Raw genomic sequence first — 18,550 nt, forward strand, 5'->3', positions numbered from 1 at the left:
CTGATTTTCCTTCCTTCCTTCCTTCCTTCCTTCCTTCCTTCCTTCCTTCCTTCCTTCCTTCCTTCCTTCCTTAGGGTTTAATCAAATCAGATTCTTATCTGAAGAAGTGAGCAATGACTCACAAAAGCTCATACGAGACCACAGATTTTGTTAGTCTTTAAGGTGCTACTGAACTCTTACTCTTTTCTATTGAGTCAAGGACCGGTAACCCTGATTTTCCTTCCTTCCTTCCTTCCTTCCTTCCTTCCTTCCTTCCTTCCTTCCTTCCTTCCTTCCTTCCATAGGGGTCATTAAACATGTGACTCTTCTCACCTGAAGTGGTACAGTTCATTCCACCACCTCAAAGTTTTCATTCTGACTTTATTCTTCTGCACTTTAGTCCAGAGCAGGGATGGTTCCAGGTTTTTGGGGCACCTGGCCAGGGAGTTCCCAGGGGGCCCCTTCCCCTGTTCTGTCCACCACCAGCCCCCCTGGTCATGCCTTCCTTCTTTCCTTCTCACCTGCTTGTGTGTTCTTCCCTTATCTGCTCAAGAACCCTCCAGTTGCCCTCGCTCGCAATTGCCTTTCCCCAGTGGCACTAGGCAGTGTGTAGGGCTGCCGGCCTCCAGATGGGTGGGACCTGGAGATCTGAAACAATAATTAATCTTCAGGCTACAGGGATCAGTTACCCTGGAGAAAATGGCTGCTTTGGAGAAGAAGAAGAAGAGATTGGATTTATACCCCGCCCTTCACTTGGAGTCTCAGAGCGGCTTACAAACTCCTTCCCCTTCCCCTCCCCACAACAGACACCCTGTGAGGTGGGTGGGGCTGAGAGAACTCTGGCACAAACTGCTCTTTTTCAAGGACAGCTGTGCCAGAGCTTGTGACTGACCCAAGGTCACATCAGCAGGTGCAAGTGGAGGAGTGGGGAATCAAACCCGGTTCTCCCAGATTAGAGGCCGCACACTTAACCACTACACCAAACTGGCTGGTGGAGGGTGGGCTCCCCAGTGCATAACACCTTTGCTGAAGTCCCTCCCCAGCTCCACCCCCAAATCTCCATGAATGTCCCAAACCAGAGCTCGCAACATTAGCAGTTACAGTTGCCAACTCCAGGTTGGAACATTCCTGGAGAGTTTATGGGTGGAGCTTGGTGAGGGGCCTCAGCAAGCTATAATGCCATAGAGTCCACTCTCCAAAGCAGCCGTTTTCTGCAGGGAAATTGATCTCTGTAATCTGGAGATCAGTTGCACTAGTTCCAGGATCTCCAGTCTGGGTCCACCTGGAGGATGGCAGCCCTTCTAGCAGTGTGTGCAGCAGGGACCATTGGGTGGTGGAGTGCTAGAGAGTGTGCAAGGAATAGCACAACTAATATTCAGAATTAAAAATCATTTTCTCCATATCTGCCTCTGAAAGCATTAATCAAAATTAAGTTATATATTCAGAATTTTTTAAAAAAACCTTTAGCTATGCCTGCAGGTAATAGAGAAAAGGGAACTTGGCAGGGAAAGGTTGTAATCTTGAGGGTGGGTGGAGGAAAAATTCTAGATTTCATTAAATTGGCTTATGCAAATGATAAATGAATTTTTTTAATCCTTATGGGGCAGGCACTAGTAATTAAAGGAGTGCTGTAAAGTGGGACCCCAACACAGCCTTTAAGTATCACATTGCATAACTGCCAAATCCCTGATCACCTTGATTTGATGGTTTCAACAACATCTGGACCCTGGGGGAGTTAAGAAGAAACTTCCATCTTGGAATTGGGTGAGCGTGCCCATAGTTAAGATGATGGCATTCCCTTCCCTGTGGCTTCACAGCCAGCTTTGCCAAGCCCCAAGATGGCTACTCATCTCTGGATGAAAGAGGGGGGGGGGGTGCGTTACTTTCCCATCAGCCCTTGTGCAGCCGCAGCCAGGGTTGCGGGCAGAGATTTGAGCGACAGGAGGGGAGGCTGGGCGCTAGAATTCTTGGGTTTGGGGGCTGAAGTGGGAGACGTGGGAACTAGGATGCCTGGGTCCTCTGGGGAGGGAGCAGGGGTTAATAGGCTGCAATAGAGGGAGCTGGAAATCAGGACCGGTGGCATTTCCCCGGGAGAAGCGACGGCATAAAAGCAGGACATGTGCAAACTAGAGGGAAGAGGCTTTATTGTGGCGCTGTTGCGGAGTGGCACGCTGAAGAGCATTTGTAGGGTGCACAGCTGATTTGCTGGTGCATTCAGGGGGGGAAAAGGTTGCTGAGCGGAGTTGAAGGGGCTGCAATGCAGCGTTGGGGTGTCGCGTGAGGACCCTGGGGCGGTGGAGCGTGAGATGTAATGGGGCGAGGGGTTGCATTATTTTAGGGGGTGCTGTTTTGCTTTGGGGTGGAAGAGTTCCTGGGGTGGGAAATCGGTGAGAAGGTCTTGGGGGGCAGATGTGTTGGATGGTCAGAATTTCGGGAGGTTGATTATTTTATGCATTTTATTCTCTGTTGGAATTCTTTCTAGGGCATATACCGATGAACTGGATGGTGTATAGTTTTAGGGCTTTGTAATTCTGTAGAAGGTATTTTTTAAAAAATAAATAATTATGGGTCTGTGTTTGTCATCGTTTGGGAAACATTAGGGTGTGAGTGGGACAGCTCCCCAAAACCTTGGGTCAAAAAACACACTGCCCCTTCCCATTTGGAAGGTCCTCAGTGGAGCTGCTGGGATTTCCTTGGTAAATGGATGGGTGTGTGGGGAGTGAATTCACCAGATGCAACTGTTAATGTTGTAGGGAATTCCTGGTGCCTGGGGATTTCTAAAAAGCTGTATTTCATCCCTGGTGGATATTCCATGGAGTGATTTGATTGTATGGTACATTGAAGGTTACTTGGCAGAATTTTGTCTTTTGAGTACCTGTTTAGCTTTTAATGGAGTAGATCATTGAGGGAAAGCTGGGCTGTAATTCTTGGAGCTCTGTATTGTATTGGAGATGGGAGGGAATTTAGGGGCCACATAAATTTGTGTGACTCTCCATTAACCCAACACTTTCATTTTAGACCGTTGAAGTTCCACTGGTGTTCCTGAGCTGTTTCTTTCAAGTTTGGAAACATACTGTAATTATTGGGGAGGGGGCTCATTTTGGTTACCTGAGGCATGTGAGAAAACTTGAGAGTTAGGCAATACCAAGGAAACATGTTTATTCTGGGGTGGAGTTAGATAATACGAAGGAAATACTTTTATTTGGGATGGGGTGGATTATTTGACAAATGCGTGGGATTTGAGGAAATCAATCCCTGCTGAATGGAAGTTGTGCCCTAAATATTCAACAGGCTGATTTTCTAGTTTGCAACAACTGCGCCCAAGCACTGGGGCGCCTGTATCAGTTTTCTCAAGAATAATACCGTGGAAGGGAGTGGTGGGTCTTCCACCCCCTGATGCTTCTCCAAGCCATGTCGGCTTTTGGGGATGCTCACGAGTGGTATATGGGAGCTCTGAGTCGTCAGGAAGCGGCTGCATGTCTCCAGGGACACCGCCATGGAACCTTCCTGGTGCGGGACAGTACCACATGCCCCGGTGACTATGTGCTCTCCGTCAGCGAGAGCTCCAAGGTGAGTTCTGAGCCTTTGTGAGGAAAAGTTCCTTTTAGGAGGGGAAGGAGGATGGTGCTCAAATGGCTGACGAATTCAACAGAACGGGTGGGGTTGCACGTGAGATAGAGGATAACGGCCCTGCACGTATTGAGACTGAGTGTCGTAGTACAATGACAATAGGCTTCTCTGCCATTCTGTCTCCTCCAGGTCTCTCACTACATCATAAACAGCCTCCCTGGGCGTCTACGGATCGGGGAGCACGAATTTGACGGCTTCCCAGCTCTGCTCGATTTCTACCGCCTCCACTACCTGGACACTACCACCCTGGTAGCCCCCGTGGGTCGGGTGGTGGCCCCTGCCTCTGCCCAGCCCCCTCCCGCCGGCGAGTGGGTGCGCGCCCTCTACGACTTCGTCGGCCGCGATCAGGAAGACCTCCCGTTCTCGAAAGGGGAACCTCTGAGGGTGCTGGCTAAGCCCGAAGAGCAATGGTGGACGGCACAGCGTGCAGACGGGCGAGTGGGAATGATTCCTGTGCCGTACGTCCAGCCCTGCCCGTACGCTCACCCCAGCAGCCACGGTGCCCCTCGCCATGCTCCGGTAATCGCGAGAGCAGTGCAACGAAGGGTGCCGGGGGCCAACGACAAGACGGCGCTGGCCTTTGAGGCGAGTACTGAGAGTCACACTGAGTGTTTCAGAATCCAGAAAGTTAGGGCAGTTGCATGGGGGAGGTATGCTGGAACGGCCTGAGTCTGCAGTAATGGTGGGCAGTGCCTTCGGCGCTAGCTTTCCTCACGCCCCGGGACAAAAATCCTGAATAGGTCTTGCTAATTTAACCTAATTCAGGTAAATTATTTGAAGTGGCACACCCGCCTTTGCAGAATTTTTGGTGGAGGGTTGCAAATCTGAACACTCGGTGAAGCAGTGGAGGGACTGGGAGAAGGAGGGGAGACCTAGTGCATTTGCTCGGGCAAAGGGGGAAATGATTTAAACCCATGTGGAATGCAAAAGGCCCAAGCAATCTCTTATTAGACTCTTCCCCCACCCACCCAAACCTCCCTTACTGGTTAACAACATACTCTCTGTGATCGTGCATGTTAGGAACTTTGAAATCAAACAAATAGGGGCAATTGGGTTTTGTCACTCCCAGCCATCAGATACTGTGAAACAGATAACATTCCTGGGTAGCGATATCGGACTCATGCAGATCTGATACAGCCTTGATCCTTGTTCAAAATGACAATGAAGGGTGAGGATGTGAAGCTGCAGCCGATTGGGTGAAGGTGTGTACAGAAGACGGAATTGTATGGGAAAAGATAAGATGGGCAGTCTTCCTGTGCCGGGGGGTGGGTGGGTAAGGGGTTGGGGGTTGGGAAAATGACCTTCTCTCCTTTCTAACCCCCAGTGTCTCGTTGGTGCTCTACAGGTGGGTGACCTCATTGCTGTTACCAAGATGAATGTCAACGGCCAATGGGAGGGGGAGCTGAATGGGCGCCGTGGCCACTTCCCGTTCACCCACGTCAAAGTCCTCGACCCCGAGGAAGCCAGCTGAGCGTGTTTGGTGTAACCCTTGAACTTTTTTATTTCCCCTGAGGAGGTCACAACTCCTGAACTCTGACCCACACCTGTGAGCTTCTGGCCATCTTGAAACCCATACTTCCTGACACAAAAAAACCCTTGAATTTCGACCTTCCCTAGAGGATGTTACGGAGCATCTGTTCATTGACGCTCAGCTGCTGGCATACTGACGGCTTCTACCACCTCGAACTCCTTGTCTTCTAAAGATGGCTCCCTGACTCACTCACTGTTCTTACATGCTGTGGTAGTTGACCTTCCGAACATTGACCTTTTATAGATTCCATCATAGTTGTTCGCTAGGAACTCTGACCCTTTGGCCTTGTGATTTGAAACTTGGTTATGTGCCCTTGAATCTCGCAGTTCGAAATCCTGTGACCTGCCCCCATAAGCTGTGAGCCTTTATTGCTGATCCTTTGGGCCTTTGGTTGTTGACCTCTTTTACTTCTTTGTGTAATTTTGTTTTTGTCGTTGTCGTCGACTTTGCTCGCATGGGGCAGAGAGAGTGCTTGGCTTCGGTGGAGGACGGGAATCCCGCCCCACTTGTTTCTTCCCGACTGCCTTGTTAATTAAAAGTTTCCTGCTAAGCTATTCTGTGCCGTTATTTACTCATTCTGGGGAAAGGGGGCAAAGGGTGTGGGAGAAGAGGGGTGGTGTTGCTACGGTAACCGGCATCATAATCCAGGCCTAGAGCGTCGCCATGGTAAACTGGATCCAAGCCTGTTGCTGTAGGCAGCAGAGAGACTCGAAGCCGTTTGTACCAAGGCCTCTTTGGGGCTTCTTGGTTTCCACATGTGGTCTCCATGGTGTTTCCACTTTTCATTTTTCATCTTATATCAGCAGCATCTGTGTAAATAGGTATGGCATAAGGTTGCTAACTCTGTGTGGGGAAATTCCTGGGAATCTGGGGGAGGGGATATCCTGAGGAAGGCAGAGTTTGGGAAAGGCAGGGAACTCAGCAGGATATAATGCCACAGAGTCCACCCTCCAAAGCAGCCATTTTCTCCAGAGGAACTGATCTCTGTAGTCTGGAGAGGAGCTGTAATTCCGTGAGATCTCCAGGCCCCACCTGAAGGATGGCAACCAATGTTCCCTCTAAGCTGTGGGACCTTGTGAGCAAAAATTCTACTTTGTGAGCGACTGGCATTAAAGTTGTGAGCGAGCTGTTTGGCGACCGCATCAATTAGTTTGCTCTGGAGCCATCCTTCCTGAGCTAAGACGAAAATCTGTGAGCCGGAGGCTAAACAACTGTGAGCTAGCTCACACCAACTCAGCTTAGAAGGGAACACTGGAGCCTTCCTTCCTGAGCTAAGACAAAAATCTGTGAGCCTGAGGCTAAACAACTGTGAGCTAGCTCACACCAACTCAGCTTAGAGGGAACACTGATGGCAACTCAGGGCAGCACATTACTGAGTGTGCTGGTTTCCTGGATGGCAGAACCCCACTGTCCTTACCTTGATACATTATCTAGCAACACTGTTGGTATAACCAGAATGTCAGACTTTCCAATATCATGCTGTTTGAAGGATAGGTTTGTATGGCACAGAAAAATTAGGTTTTGTTTGAATACAGGTGTGTTATAAATAAGAGAAAGGCACGGGTGTGTATTATTTTATACGTAAAATTATAAGGCTGGTTCAGCGAGTGGTGTCGGTGTTTAACTCAACAAGATCTGGCGCCAGGCAGTGTTCCCTCTAAGCTGAGTTAGTGTGAGCTAGCTCACAGTTTTTTAGCCTCCGGCTCAGACATTTTGGTCTTAGCTCAGGAAGGAGGGCTCCAAACCAAACTAATTTAATGCAGTAGCCAAACCGCTTGCTCACAACTTTAACGCTAGTAGCTCACAAAGTAGAATTTTTGCTCACAAGACTCCACAGCTTAGAGGGAACTTTGGTGCCAGGTGGTGTTCACTCACTTTTACTTCACAATCAGAGCACTGGAAGAAGGCGACCCAAAGGAGGTGGGGGTTTCTGCATACTTGCAGGAGGAGGTCCCTCAGGCATACAGAAAAAATGTGTCTTTCTAAATCTGAAAAAGATTCCCCATGACCTGGGGAAAACAGAATGTGCCCTAAAATCGTGGAATGTTGATGACAGTTGAGGGTCATTGAGGGGGGCAGAGAAGAGAAGAACTTAAAAGAGTACCCTGGAAGAGAAGACTTCAGCACTAGGGAAGTCACCAAATAATGTATCCCTGCTATCTTCTGAGCCCTCAATGTGAAAATACCAAAACAAATATGCTTTTCTATGCAACAGCGGAATGTTGGCTTCCTCAGAATTCTGCCATGTCCAACCTCACCCATATCCAAGGAAGCATTCTTATCATGCCAACGCTTGTTCTTCACCCCGGAGCACTGCTTTTACATAATATAAAACCAGAATACCTTTTTATCAGAAGAATGTTTAGAGGGGGTGCTTGCCTCATGTGGACATGGGGTTTGTACAAAAACAGGTGGATTCTGAGTCTTACCACAATCCAGCTGGATTCTTATTGGTACGACCAGCCCCATGCCCCAGGAAGGGCACCTGTTATTCAAAGTTCCAATCTATGCTATTATTGTGGTTTGGGTGAGAGTGTGATGTATTCATTTCACTGGTGGGATAGTCTCAAAACCTCCCCCCCCCGACTCTCTCCAGCCCTTACATTCCAAGCATCTACGCGATATAAAAATAAGTTTTGCACTCCAGTGACGTTCCTTTTATTTTTCCAAATTGCTGTTTGACGTCTTCCAACCCAAAAGTCTTTCGGAGCTGAGTTGTAGTTCCTCCTGGGGAACAGCAGGTGGCACTGGGAGACTTCAGATTCTGGGGCAGAGCCTGCAACCAGTTGGCCCCCTTCCAAGCGAATTACTTGAAGGCGCTTCAAGATGGAAGGTGGGGGGGGGGGCAACAAAGCAACCTCATCTAGTCTTCCTGTTGGGTGGGTGAGAAATAGGGGTGGGGTGGGGGGGGGGGGGGGGGCTTTATGCTAGCAGTCACAAAGGGCCGGTCCGCCGGACATACAGGCTGAGCTGGGCCAAAGTGAGGACGCCGCAAGCAGGGAAATGTTCCAGGGTTGGGACTGAGCCACGTTTAGGGCCGGGGAGTCCCACAACGCACTCAGCCCCTCGCCCCGTGACCATAGCTGTTCCTTGCACTGCCGGGAATGTCAGGGGCCTCGTGTTTCACATTCCCAGACCCCGAGGCCTAAATTTAGCCTGCCGCGCAAAAGGCCAGGGGTCGGGGAGAAGGTTAGCGCGGCCCCCCTCCCGCCCACCGGCCCGTTTTTATAGCCCCACGCGCTGCCTTGGCTTCTGCCAGTCACCCAGCAGCCCTCCGGAGCCGCCGTGTCTGCCAGAGTCCCCCCCGCTACACCCACGGTACGCGGGCGCCGGAGACGCGGATGGGGCCGGGGTGGGTTGGAGAGGCCACTCTAGAGGACGGCTTGAGAGGCATATAGCAGTAGCGACAGAGGCGGCGACGAGGGAGATTAGAATCGGTAGCCTACGAGAGGCGGTTTGCAGAGCGGGGGAACCGGGGGTGGGGCAGCAGGAGCATTACCCTTTAGGGTAGGGAAGGGGCTTGTCTGTGAAACGGGAGTGTCGCTGGCAAGATTGTTCTTTTAATTTTTGTAATCTTATTTTTTTTAAAAAAAATACTGTGTTTCTAATCTACATGCCAGTGTAAACTGAGGCTGGGGCCAAAAGCGGACCTTGGCTGCGGTCACACACACTAAATAATCCGTTTTCAATGCACTTTCCAACTGGATCTTGCCAGTTCACACAGTAAAGTCCAGTTGGAAAGTGCACTGAAAGTGGATTTTTTAGTGTGTGTGACCGCAGCCCTTGTCTGGCTGTGTTCCCCTTCTGACAGACTGCAATTGTAAAGGCTTTTAAAAGAAACGCTGGCGTTCATTCCCCGCCCCATTTCTTCCCTTTATTTTTGGGTAAGGCCTAAAACTCTGGATTCTGTGTGCCTGCCAAGAGTTCTGGCTGTCCCAGTCAGGTCAGGAGAAGGCGGAAAGGGACTGACTGGCCTTCCCCCTCCCTCTCCAGCACAGCCGTTTCCTCTGCCCCCTGTCATGACTTGCATAAGTCTTGCGGGGTGGCTGATGGTTGGAGGAAATGCTGTTCCGATCTGCTGGTGTTTGGGGCAGAGGAGCAGCAGAGAGCCGGGCGGCTGTCTCAATCCTTCCTCTGTTGCTTGCCCAATCTGGCTTTGCGAAGTTTCGGGGTGTGCATGTGTGCCAGCAGCCACACCTTCCCATTTTTTGTCCCTTAAACTGGGGCTGTCAAAACCATAACCTGGCCTTGCCTACAGCTCCTTGTGGCATCTCTCTTCCTCCATAACTCTCAGGCTTCTGCCCCCGCCCCCGCCCCCCTTTTCTGTGTGCAAGGCAATTTTCCTAAGTGGGAACTGCAAGAGCTAACTAGAGTACCATGTTGTTGTTTTTACTGGAATGCTAGTTGCTTTTAAACAGAATGGGTTTTTAAGATTTTTGCCTCTTGCTTTGCATTCTGCAGTGCAGATTTTTTTAAGCCTTCCAAAATAATTTTTAAAAACGTCACTAGGGAACATTTCTGAGATAGGACTGCAAGCCCCTCTATGGCAGGGGGGTGTATCCTTTTTTGTATACTAAGCATCAGCTCACTGTGTATTGCAGTTGTTTTTGGAGGGAGTCTACTCTGATTCTGCACATTTCACTGTGCAGTGGTAGCTCAGTGCACATCATAGGGGTATTATTGGCTCCTCGCTTTCACTCCCCTAGAGTTAAGGATCCCAGCTTGTTTGGGGGGAAGGGGACTTTGTGCTTTCAACAATAGCCTGCCATGTAGAAACTTCCATAAAGCTTTTCCTAGTATGGAGATGAAGTGGTGATAAAAAGCTTCCCATCACGAGTTTCTGCTTGGCAGGCAGCTTTTAAGAGATGGAGGAGGAATCCTTCCAGGAAAAACAGACTGGCAATCTGGACCCTGTCTGTTCTCTCCTGCCTTTTTAAATGGTGGGACTGGTAATTTTATTGGGGTGTCTATGTGATATTTTAAGACTTGCTCAAAGCAGCGTAAGCTTTGCAGGATTTATTTTTCCCTTAGAGGTGCATGGGAGAAGTAATACAGAAATGATTACCCGCAGGAGACCTGCAGAATAAGCAGCGTCCCTCTTGTGTCAAGGGCTGGCCTTTCTGATATGCAGAAATCCAAGAGGTGATGGGAATAAACTGACCGTTTAATAGTTGCCTGACAGGTTGTCGTTCCAGACAGGAACGCTTAGGCGGGAAACTTGTTTGATGCAAGGGCTGGGTGGGCAAACAGAGGTCTTGTGAATAACAGTAGAATAGGGACTCTGATCTGTGTGACAAATTGCAAATGCAAAATCAGAGCAGACTGATAGGGTTGCCAGTCTCCAGGTGGGGTCTGGAGATCCTCTGGAATTACAGCAGATCTCCAAACAGCAGAGATCAGTTTCCCTGGAGAAAATGGCTGCTTTGAAGGGTGGCGTCTATGCATTCTACCCCACCGAGATCCCGTTCCACCCCCAAATCCCCCGGAGTTGGCAACTGATCGATTTATGCAGGTCAAAGATAGTTACAAATAAATACTTGTGGGAATGAGAAGGGGGGTGGGGGGTGGCGGCACTGTGAATGAAGAAGGGGAATGTGAAACGGATGGTGACCTTTCTAGCCGCTCTGCACTTTTGGTTCTGGTCGAGCGGCCCCCAAATAGCCCGACCTGCTTGTTAAAACAGGGGAGGGGGCAGCAAGCGGCGAAAACTGCAGGCTTCCCTCGCGGCCCCCCGCAGGCCTGCTACGTGCTTTCCTGCACACCAACCGGTGACTCAGCTGTTACCGTAATCAATCCAAGAGAAGCCCGGTTAGGATTTTGCGGAGCTGGGCTAGGCAGCTTCTGATTTGGGAGACCAGGCAAAGATAGGGCAGGGGGCGGGCGGCGGGTTTGGGATCCTCTGTCACCCTGACCCCACAGGTGGCTGGCCTGTCTCTGCCGTCATCAATCAAAACGTGGCTGGCCTTTCACTTCCCAGGCGTTATATAGGGTGTTATATAACCCGGTTTGCCTCTGTGCCAGGGCGTGGGAGAACAGCGTCTACTGACTCTCCCATTTGCTGTTTTCACAAAAATGGCACCTCCCGAGAGATGTCTCCCGATATTAACATCCACCCCCACCCCCCCATACATGCGGTCCCAATCTTTGACTTGCATATTAAATTCATCTTTCTTGATTCTCTGTTTGCAGCTTCTAAGGCAGATTACGGTCCTTACTTTGCAGTAAACATGCATCCAGAAAATTGTGCGTGGAGAGTTACTCTCTGGCCACTCTTTAACTGCCCCGATTGCAAAATGGAAAAATAATTAAAAGGAGGTGAAATGTGTCTGCTTTAAGTGGTTTCTCTGTGCACTTTAAGTCTAGGGTGGTTAGTTCCACAGGCAGGCAGATAGAATTGGCGCTTAATTTCTCACATGAGAAGGCCTGGGTTCACACAAGCGATGCCTTCTGACTCCGGTCTTCTAACCCCCACCCACATTGGTGGAGAGACATCTGGTTCTTCAGGAGCCAGCAAAAGGCATTCATTGTTGGTCAGGTCTTCATGGGAGCAAAACTGAGTAGAAACCAATTCCCTGGCTGAAATCAAGTTCTGGATAGGATCCAGAATTGTTCAGGTGACAATGATAAGGCAGCCAGGTTTGGAGGTATTGTTGCAGGTGGGCTCTGCGTGCATGTCTCTCTCTCCAGGATTCCCAGCCTTATCTCCTATCTGTGACCTTTTTTGCCCTGCAGCTTCACTGTTTACAGGTGCAGGAAGAGCTTAGAGGGAGCCTGTTAAAGCACCCTCCCTGTTCCCACCCGGATAGGCAGTGAATCCTGCCAGGCAGCTCCTTCGCTGATAACTCCGTAGGTCAGCTGCTTCAGCTGGTGCTCTTTATCAACTAGCACTCTGATCCCTCAACGCCTGTAACTGGGAGGCTGAAGTGCACTGATTTTTAATGAAACCTCTTCCCACGCAACAGTGCGCAATTCCCCTTCAGATATATCTCAGGCAACCCGTTTCCTCTGCTTCCCCCCTCCTCCATTTCACTGGCTCTACCTTATCGCTCTGTAACACCACCACCCCAATGCCACACCGCTTGTTTCTTGTGCACAATCATCTCCCTGTGTGCCTGGCTCTTTCTGCTGCTAAACCCAATCTCTCCCCCCCCCCGCCCCAATGGGGGATCCAGAAATAGCTCGGTGTCCTTCAGAAAAGGACAGAGGAGCTGGAGAAGGGGGGATCGGGTATCCCCTTGAAAGGTCAATTCTGAAACTGGAGAGGCTGTAAGGGGGAAAGACCCTTGGAGCCACAAATCTGGTTTTTTCCTTTCTTTCCCCAAGGCGTGCCTTTGGGGAAGTCTTCATTCCTCAGAGTGGGGAGGGGAATTGTAGGTAGGGGTGCTGGGTCCTAGAAAAATCCCTAAAGCAAGAGTTTATATGGCTCCTACCCCCTGTTGCTTCACACAGAACTCTTCCCTCCATTTGCTTCTCTGGTATTAACTATTTTTAAAAAAGAATAGTAAAACGGTGGCTTCCACTACCCTTTAATTGCATGCAGGTATCCATATAGATAAGGAGCCGCAGTAAGTTCAGCAGTTCGAGACCTGGGTGCCGCATGATGGCGTGAGCTCCCGTCTCTAGTTCCAGCTCCTGCCAACCTAGCCGTTTGAAAGCAAGAAATTGCAAGTAGATAAATAGGTACCACTTCGGTGGGAAGGTCACAGCGTTCCGTGCGCCTTGGTGTTTAGTCATGTCGGCCACATGACCACGGAAACGTCTTCGGACAGCGCTGGCTCTTCGGCTTTGAAACGGAGATGAGCACCGCAACCCTAGAGCTGGATTCGACTTGGTTTCGAGCAAGGGAGCCTTTACCTTTATCCATATAGAGATTCAAATGCATATTAATTATGGCACTGAAGGAACCAAGATTTTGTGGTGTGATCTTGGCTTATATTGAGTCAGACCATCGGTCCATCAGGGTCAGTAGTGTCTATTCAGAGTGGCGACTGGTCCATTTTAACTAGAGATGCCGGGGGATTAGAACCTGGGACTTTCTGCCTGCAAAGCAGAGGCTCTTCCACTGAGCTACAGCCCCTCCTCAAATTGTGCTAGGTGGAAATCGAGGTGGAGCTCGTGGGGCTGTGTTGGGATACAAATATGAATAATAATGATGAGAAATTACAGTGAGGGGAAGGAACTACCCCCCTCTGGCCTTCCAGGATTCTGTACTCTGGGAGGGGTGGAAGCAGGCTCACTTTCTTCTCTCAACATTCTCTGCCTTCTGGAACCTGCTCAGGCCTCACCAGAACGGTTTTAGCCGGGCAGGTCACTTTTCTGTTGGCTAACTTACAAGGTCCTATATTTCGGAACACCAAGGGAGTCCCTGGCCTGTGCTGAAATCGCAGTCGTGGGTGGTCTGCTGTTCTCTTTTCGACACTGGGCTAGAGCCACCTCATTATTATTATAAGCCAGCCTTTATTCCGTGTTTACGTTGGGCAATTTTATTTCCCTTCTTGTTCCAGTATCTCCATTAACGACCTCTTTCTTCCGCCTCACCCTAGCATTTGTACACATACCCACCCATTCCTCCTCCCTCCCCCCCGTCTTCCCCGCGCTCCTTTTCCCTTTAATTTTTAGCTTGGTCATGTTTGATTCTGCAGTCCGATCCTGCCTGCAGCCTACTTGTACTCGGAAGTCCTACGGAATCCGACTTTGTTTACCCCCCCCCCCCGGCAAGAGAACAGGAGTTTTGATTTGTTACTCAGTTGCTGGCTAGGCGGCGTGAATTAAACCCCTTTATTTCCATATTGTGTGAGTCAACATAAAGGGAAAGAATTCCTTCGCTTCCTTATATTTAAATAAATACCTCCCGCTATTTGAGGGGGGGGGAGGACTCGGGCTCTTTAAGTCTCCTCCCCACCTCCTCCTCCTCCTCTTGTATGAGTCAATTTCACACCCTTTTCCGCCCGGCCGAGCTACATGACGTTCGATTTCGGAACGCTGGGCTCACAAACGTTCCGCTGCGCCTCTTCACTCGCCTCGCGCGCATCCCAGAATTCGGTGGCTGTTGCTAGGAGGGGAACCAGGGCCGATATTCTCTCCCGCCGCACGCACGCATTCAGCTAAGGTGAGAAAGACGAGCTGCCTCGCTTTGCTCTAGAAGAGACGGGGAGGTTCTCCGAAAGGATTAAGGAAAGCTTTTAGGTGGTTAAAAATATTTCCCTCTAGTTTATAAACTGCAGAAATTGCTCTCGGAGGCAGAAGTTAAAATGGAGACGGTAAACTATGACTGGGGGAAGGGAGGGAGGAAGCCACGCCGAACGGGATGGGGTGGTGGTGGTGGTGGAGGAGGAGAGAGAGTGTGTGTGTGTGTGTGAGAGAGAAGCCAGTCACGTGGTGAAGTTTAACGTGCAATTGTTGCATGGGGTAGAGAGAAGACTTGATTCTACTAGGAAGGTTTTATAGTTCCCCGTCGTGGGGGGAAACGCTTTCTCCTTTTCGTCCTCCACGTTTTCCGCTTTCTGCCGGAGACTCGTTTCTCCTGTTTTGAAAGAGACCCCCGGGGCAGCGGGGCTGGGAGGGGGAGGGGAAAGCTTGGTGCATCGATTTTATTTACTTCACCTGTCTCGACACCTGGGGTAAGGGGCCTTGGGGGACGGGAGGAGAGCCCTCTGCCCTTGAAACGTCCTTGGCCTGATTTCTGTTCACAGGCACCCAGCCCTTCTGGCCTTCAGTTTGGGAATCCCTCTCCTCCATTGAGCGACAATCTCTGCAGTAGCAGGGTGTGGCGAAGTTGTTCAGCCCTCTTTCCCCTCACCCCCTGGCTTTGCCAGCCTCTGCACAGGCATCAAGGTCACTGGTCTGGCATGGGTGCCCAAGAGTGTCTCCCAGGCACAGGAATGGGACCAGTAACGAGGCCTGCCTCTAGGGGGCGAGATCGCGGACCACGTTGCCGGCCTGTTCACGCTTCGCTTCCCTTTCTCTAGTTTAGCCGTTCAAGATGCCTCACGAATACCCAGCCCTGACCCCTGAGCAGAAGAAGGAGCTGTCAGACAACGCCCATCGCATCGTGGCAGCTGGCAAAGGCATCCTTGCTGCAGATGAGTCCACCGGTAAGGGCTGCAGGTGCCCCTTCCAGGAGCTGGGCCTGGAGGGGACGGGAGAGGAGGAAGGCTGGGGATTTAGACCCCCCGTCAAGGGGCTGCGGGGTCCTGATGAACTCCTGTTCCATCCACCCACCTCCTAGGCAGCATCGCCAAGCGCCTGAGCTCCATTGGCACAGAGAACACCGAGGAGAACCGCCGCTACTACCGGCAGCTGCTCTTCACCGCCGATGACCGCGTCAACCCTTGCATCGGTGGCGTTATCCTCTTCCATGAGACCATGTACCAGAAGGCTGACGACGGCCGCCAGTTCACCAAGGTCATTAAGGATAAGGGCGCCGTGGTTGGCATCAAGGTAAGCAGCATGGAGGCTGTGGCCAATGCCCCTCACGTCTCCAGCCCTTTCCTGCCCCGGAAGCTAGGGCGTCTCCTGAACTCCAGAGATTTGTGTTTAGGGAGGTCGTATGACCTTTTTAAAAGGTAAGGGGGGGGGGAGCCTATAATATTTGACTCCCGCTCAGACCAGCATGGTGTCAGTGAAGATGTTGGGGGAGCTGGATAATTTAGATCAGGTTGCTCACACGTTGCTGGACTAACGGAGCTAATTTGTTGAGATAATCTATGAAACCGAAGACGATGTAGTCCTTTCCCACTATTCACACGTTCACTACATAGTCTTCCTCCACTGTTCATATAAGACCTGAATGGAAGGGCCTTTTCTTCATGTAATCTGTTCGTAAGAAGAAGAAGCAGAGTTGGTTTCTATACCCGGCTTTTCTCTACCTTACGGAGTCTCAAAAGTGGCTTCCAATCGCCTTCCCGTCCCCTTCCCACTACAGGCACCTTGTGAGGCAGGTGGGGCTGAGAGAGTTTTGAGAGTCCTGTGTGACAGGCACAAGGCCACCCAGCTGGCGTCATGTAGAGGAGGAGTGGGGAATCAAACCCAGAGCTCTGGATCAGAGTCTGCCACTTGGGGGGGGGTGTGTATTTTTGCATTTGTGTCTTTTTGCGTGCCCATGCCTGGGAGACATGGTGACCTCTGGCGACTCCTACTGGTATATGGAGGATGTTCAGAGAAGTGCCTTGATAGCCTGCCTTTGTCTCTCAGCTCTGGTATTCTCTGAGGTGTTCTTTGGAAGTCTCCCATCCAAGTACTTGCCAGGGTCAGCCCTGCTTAGCTTTGAAGGTCTGATGAGATCGGGTTTCCCTGGGCAGAGTCCGCCACTCTTAACGACTACACCGTGCTGCCTCTCTGAGCTGCTGGTTGACCGTGCCCATCCTCTGCAGAACTACCCACCGATTTCGTAAGGGGTCCCAACTGGAATAACTTTGCATATTTATTTATTTTATTTATTTATTTAGGCATTTTTACCCCGCCCTCCCCGCAAGCGGGCTCAGGGCGGCTTACAAGGGGGCAAGAGCCCATGCATAAAACCCAATAAGACAATAAAATCATGAATAATATCAATAATAACAATAATGAAGTGCTTTCTGTGAACAAGATGGTCTTGAGTGGTGATGATGGCATCTTCAAATCAGCCCCATTGGGGTACCCCTGTCCAGTGGATCGTTCATGCCAATCCCACGTTGTCAGTGCCACGCAATTTATGGCTGAGCTTCCAAGGGCGATTCCTAATCCCGAGGGGATTGCACTGTTCATCTCATATGTTTAGTTATTAACACGCATGTCGATAATATGGAAAAGCATTTTGAGGTAACGGCCACACATCCTCCAGTAGGCCTTCCCCTTGTGTTTGAGGGAAGGCAGAGCTCCTTTTCTAAGATCACGGTTGCTGCCCACAGGTTCTAGGAGTATGTATATGTTAAAAACAATTCAATTTTCCAAAAAGAAAAAAAAGAGCCCAACTACAGTTCTGCTGCTAGGTAGTGGGGTAGCTCTTTAATCAATGAAAACATTGCAAGCATGATTCCTGGTTTTCTTCCTAGAGGGGAGTGTAGGAGGTGCTATTTAAAAGGGGAAGACTGTGGAAGGAGGGGAGGCCAGGACATTCGTCCTCTGGGAGCAGAGTGGGCGGGCTCCACCGCAAGTTGTCACACACATAAAATAACATCCCCGGGGGAAAGCCAGGTGACCTTGGATGCCCACGGATGCCCAGACGCCTCGGAGGGCAGAATGGAGCAGGCCATGCAGGTCACAATGGGGCTGTTCTGCCACGTCTGTAGGAATCTCTCTCTCACAGGCAGACACCCATTTAACTGTTGTGGTGCTGACTGACACAAGGCGACTCGGCCGTTGTAAGCAGCGTTCCCTCTTAAGATGAGTTACCATGAGCTAGCTCACAGTTTTTTAGCCTCCAGCTTGTCAAGCTCACGCATTTTTGTCTTAGCTCAGGAAGGATGGCTCCAGAGCAAGCTAATTTATGGAGCAGCCAAATTGCTCACTCACAACTTTAATGCCAGTAGCTCACAAAGTAGAATTTTTGCTCACAAGACTCCACAGCTTAGAGGGAGCATCGGTTGTAAGGACAGAATGAGGTGGAACTTGGTCTCGCACTACTCAACTGCTGGGACTGGAGAGGCCGGTGAGTTACGCTGAGGATAGAAAAAGGGGATCTAGTCTTCTTAAAACGGCTTTCTCAAGAGACGAGATGCGTCACTGCAGATGAGAGAAGAGTACCAGGAAGTAAGTGACTGGTCTGTAGATTGACTGACTTCCCTTTCCTTTTCCTTCCTCCAGGTGGATAAAGGTGTTGTGCCCCTCGCTGGAACAAATGGGGAGACCACCACCCAGGGTGAGTTTATAGGTTGTGCCTGGGACAGATTTTGAGAAGCTGCAGAACCACTGAGGAGGAAACTCGGCTAACCGGCAACCCCTTACGGTCTGGGACTCTCATACCTACAGGAGTGTCTCTCCTGTTATAACTTCAGTGCTCCCTTCAGTCGTTGTCTAGGTGCCACTTGCAGGTGCCTGGCCCCAGGATAGTTTGGTTAGCTGTTGCCAGGGCCTTCTTAGTTGTGGCCCCTGCCCTGTGGAATGCACTTTTGGATGACACAGTGCCCTGCTGGACTTCTTTAGTTTCTGCAGGGCACGCAAAGCTGGATACTTTAGGTTGGCCTTTGGAGGGTAACTACATTTGAGCTGTTTTAATAGTGGTATGGTGATAGTCACATATTTCAATGTTAATGTTTTATATTTGCCTTTGTTATTTTTACTTTATTGGTTTTAACGTTGTAAGTCACCACGGGACCCTTTGGGTGAGCAGCGACTAAAAAGTCTAATAAATACAATAAAATAGCACTTGGGAGTCCATAGGTCATTCGCTTCCATGGATGTCTGCCCTGACCATGTCCCCCCCCCCCCCAA

General features: G+C 50.3%; 2 protein-coding genes across 5 annotated transcripts in view; both read left to right on the top strand.

Annotated features, from left to right (window-relative positions):
• Positions 1 to 1,889: 1,889 nt before the first annotated feature.
• LOC107117460 (crk-like protein) lies at positions 1,890 to 5,681 on the top strand. Its single transcript, XM_015419586.1, has 3 exons — positions 1,890 to 3,549; positions 3,739 to 4,194; positions 4,955 to 5,681. The coding sequence occupies exons 1-3, from the start codon at positions 3,376 to 3,378 to the stop codon at positions 5,078 to 5,080; spliced, it is 756 nt and encodes a 251-aa protein (XP_015275072.1). The 5' UTR covers positions 1,890 to 3,375; the 3' UTR covers positions 5,081 to 5,681.
• A 2,679-nt stretch (positions 5,682 to 8,360) lies between these two features.
• Positions 8,361 to 18,550, top strand: part of ALDOA (aldolase, fructose-bisphosphate A) — a 14,042-nt gene continuing 3,852 nt past the window's right edge. The window contains exons 1-4 of one of the 4 annotated variants that reach the window (XM_015419572.1): positions 8,361 to 8,458; positions 15,109 to 15,234; positions 15,369 to 15,580; positions 17,924 to 17,978. In XM_015419572.1, coding sequence (XP_015275058.1) covers positions 15,123 to 15,234; positions 15,369 to 15,580; positions 17,924 to 17,978 — 379 coding nt within the window. In that variant the 5' untranslated portion in view covers positions 8,361 to 8,458; positions 15,109 to 15,122. Of the gene's footprint in view, positions 8,459 to 14,123; positions 14,250 to 15,108; positions 15,235 to 15,368; positions 15,581 to 17,923; positions 17,979 to 18,550 lie in introns of those variants that run through there. The other 3 variants (XM_015419573.1, XM_015419574.1, XM_015419575.1) reach the window with 3 other exon arrangements.

Source organism: Gekko japonicus, unplaced genomic scaffold (assembly GCF_001447785.1).
Source record: "Gekko japonicus isolate JY-2015 unplaced genomic scaffold, Gekko_japonicus_V1.1 scaffold923, whole genome shotgun sequence".
In the NCBI taxonomy this organism is placed as follows: domain Eukaryota; kingdom Metazoa; phylum Chordata; class Lepidosauria; order Squamata; family Gekkonidae; genus Gekko; species Gekko japonicus.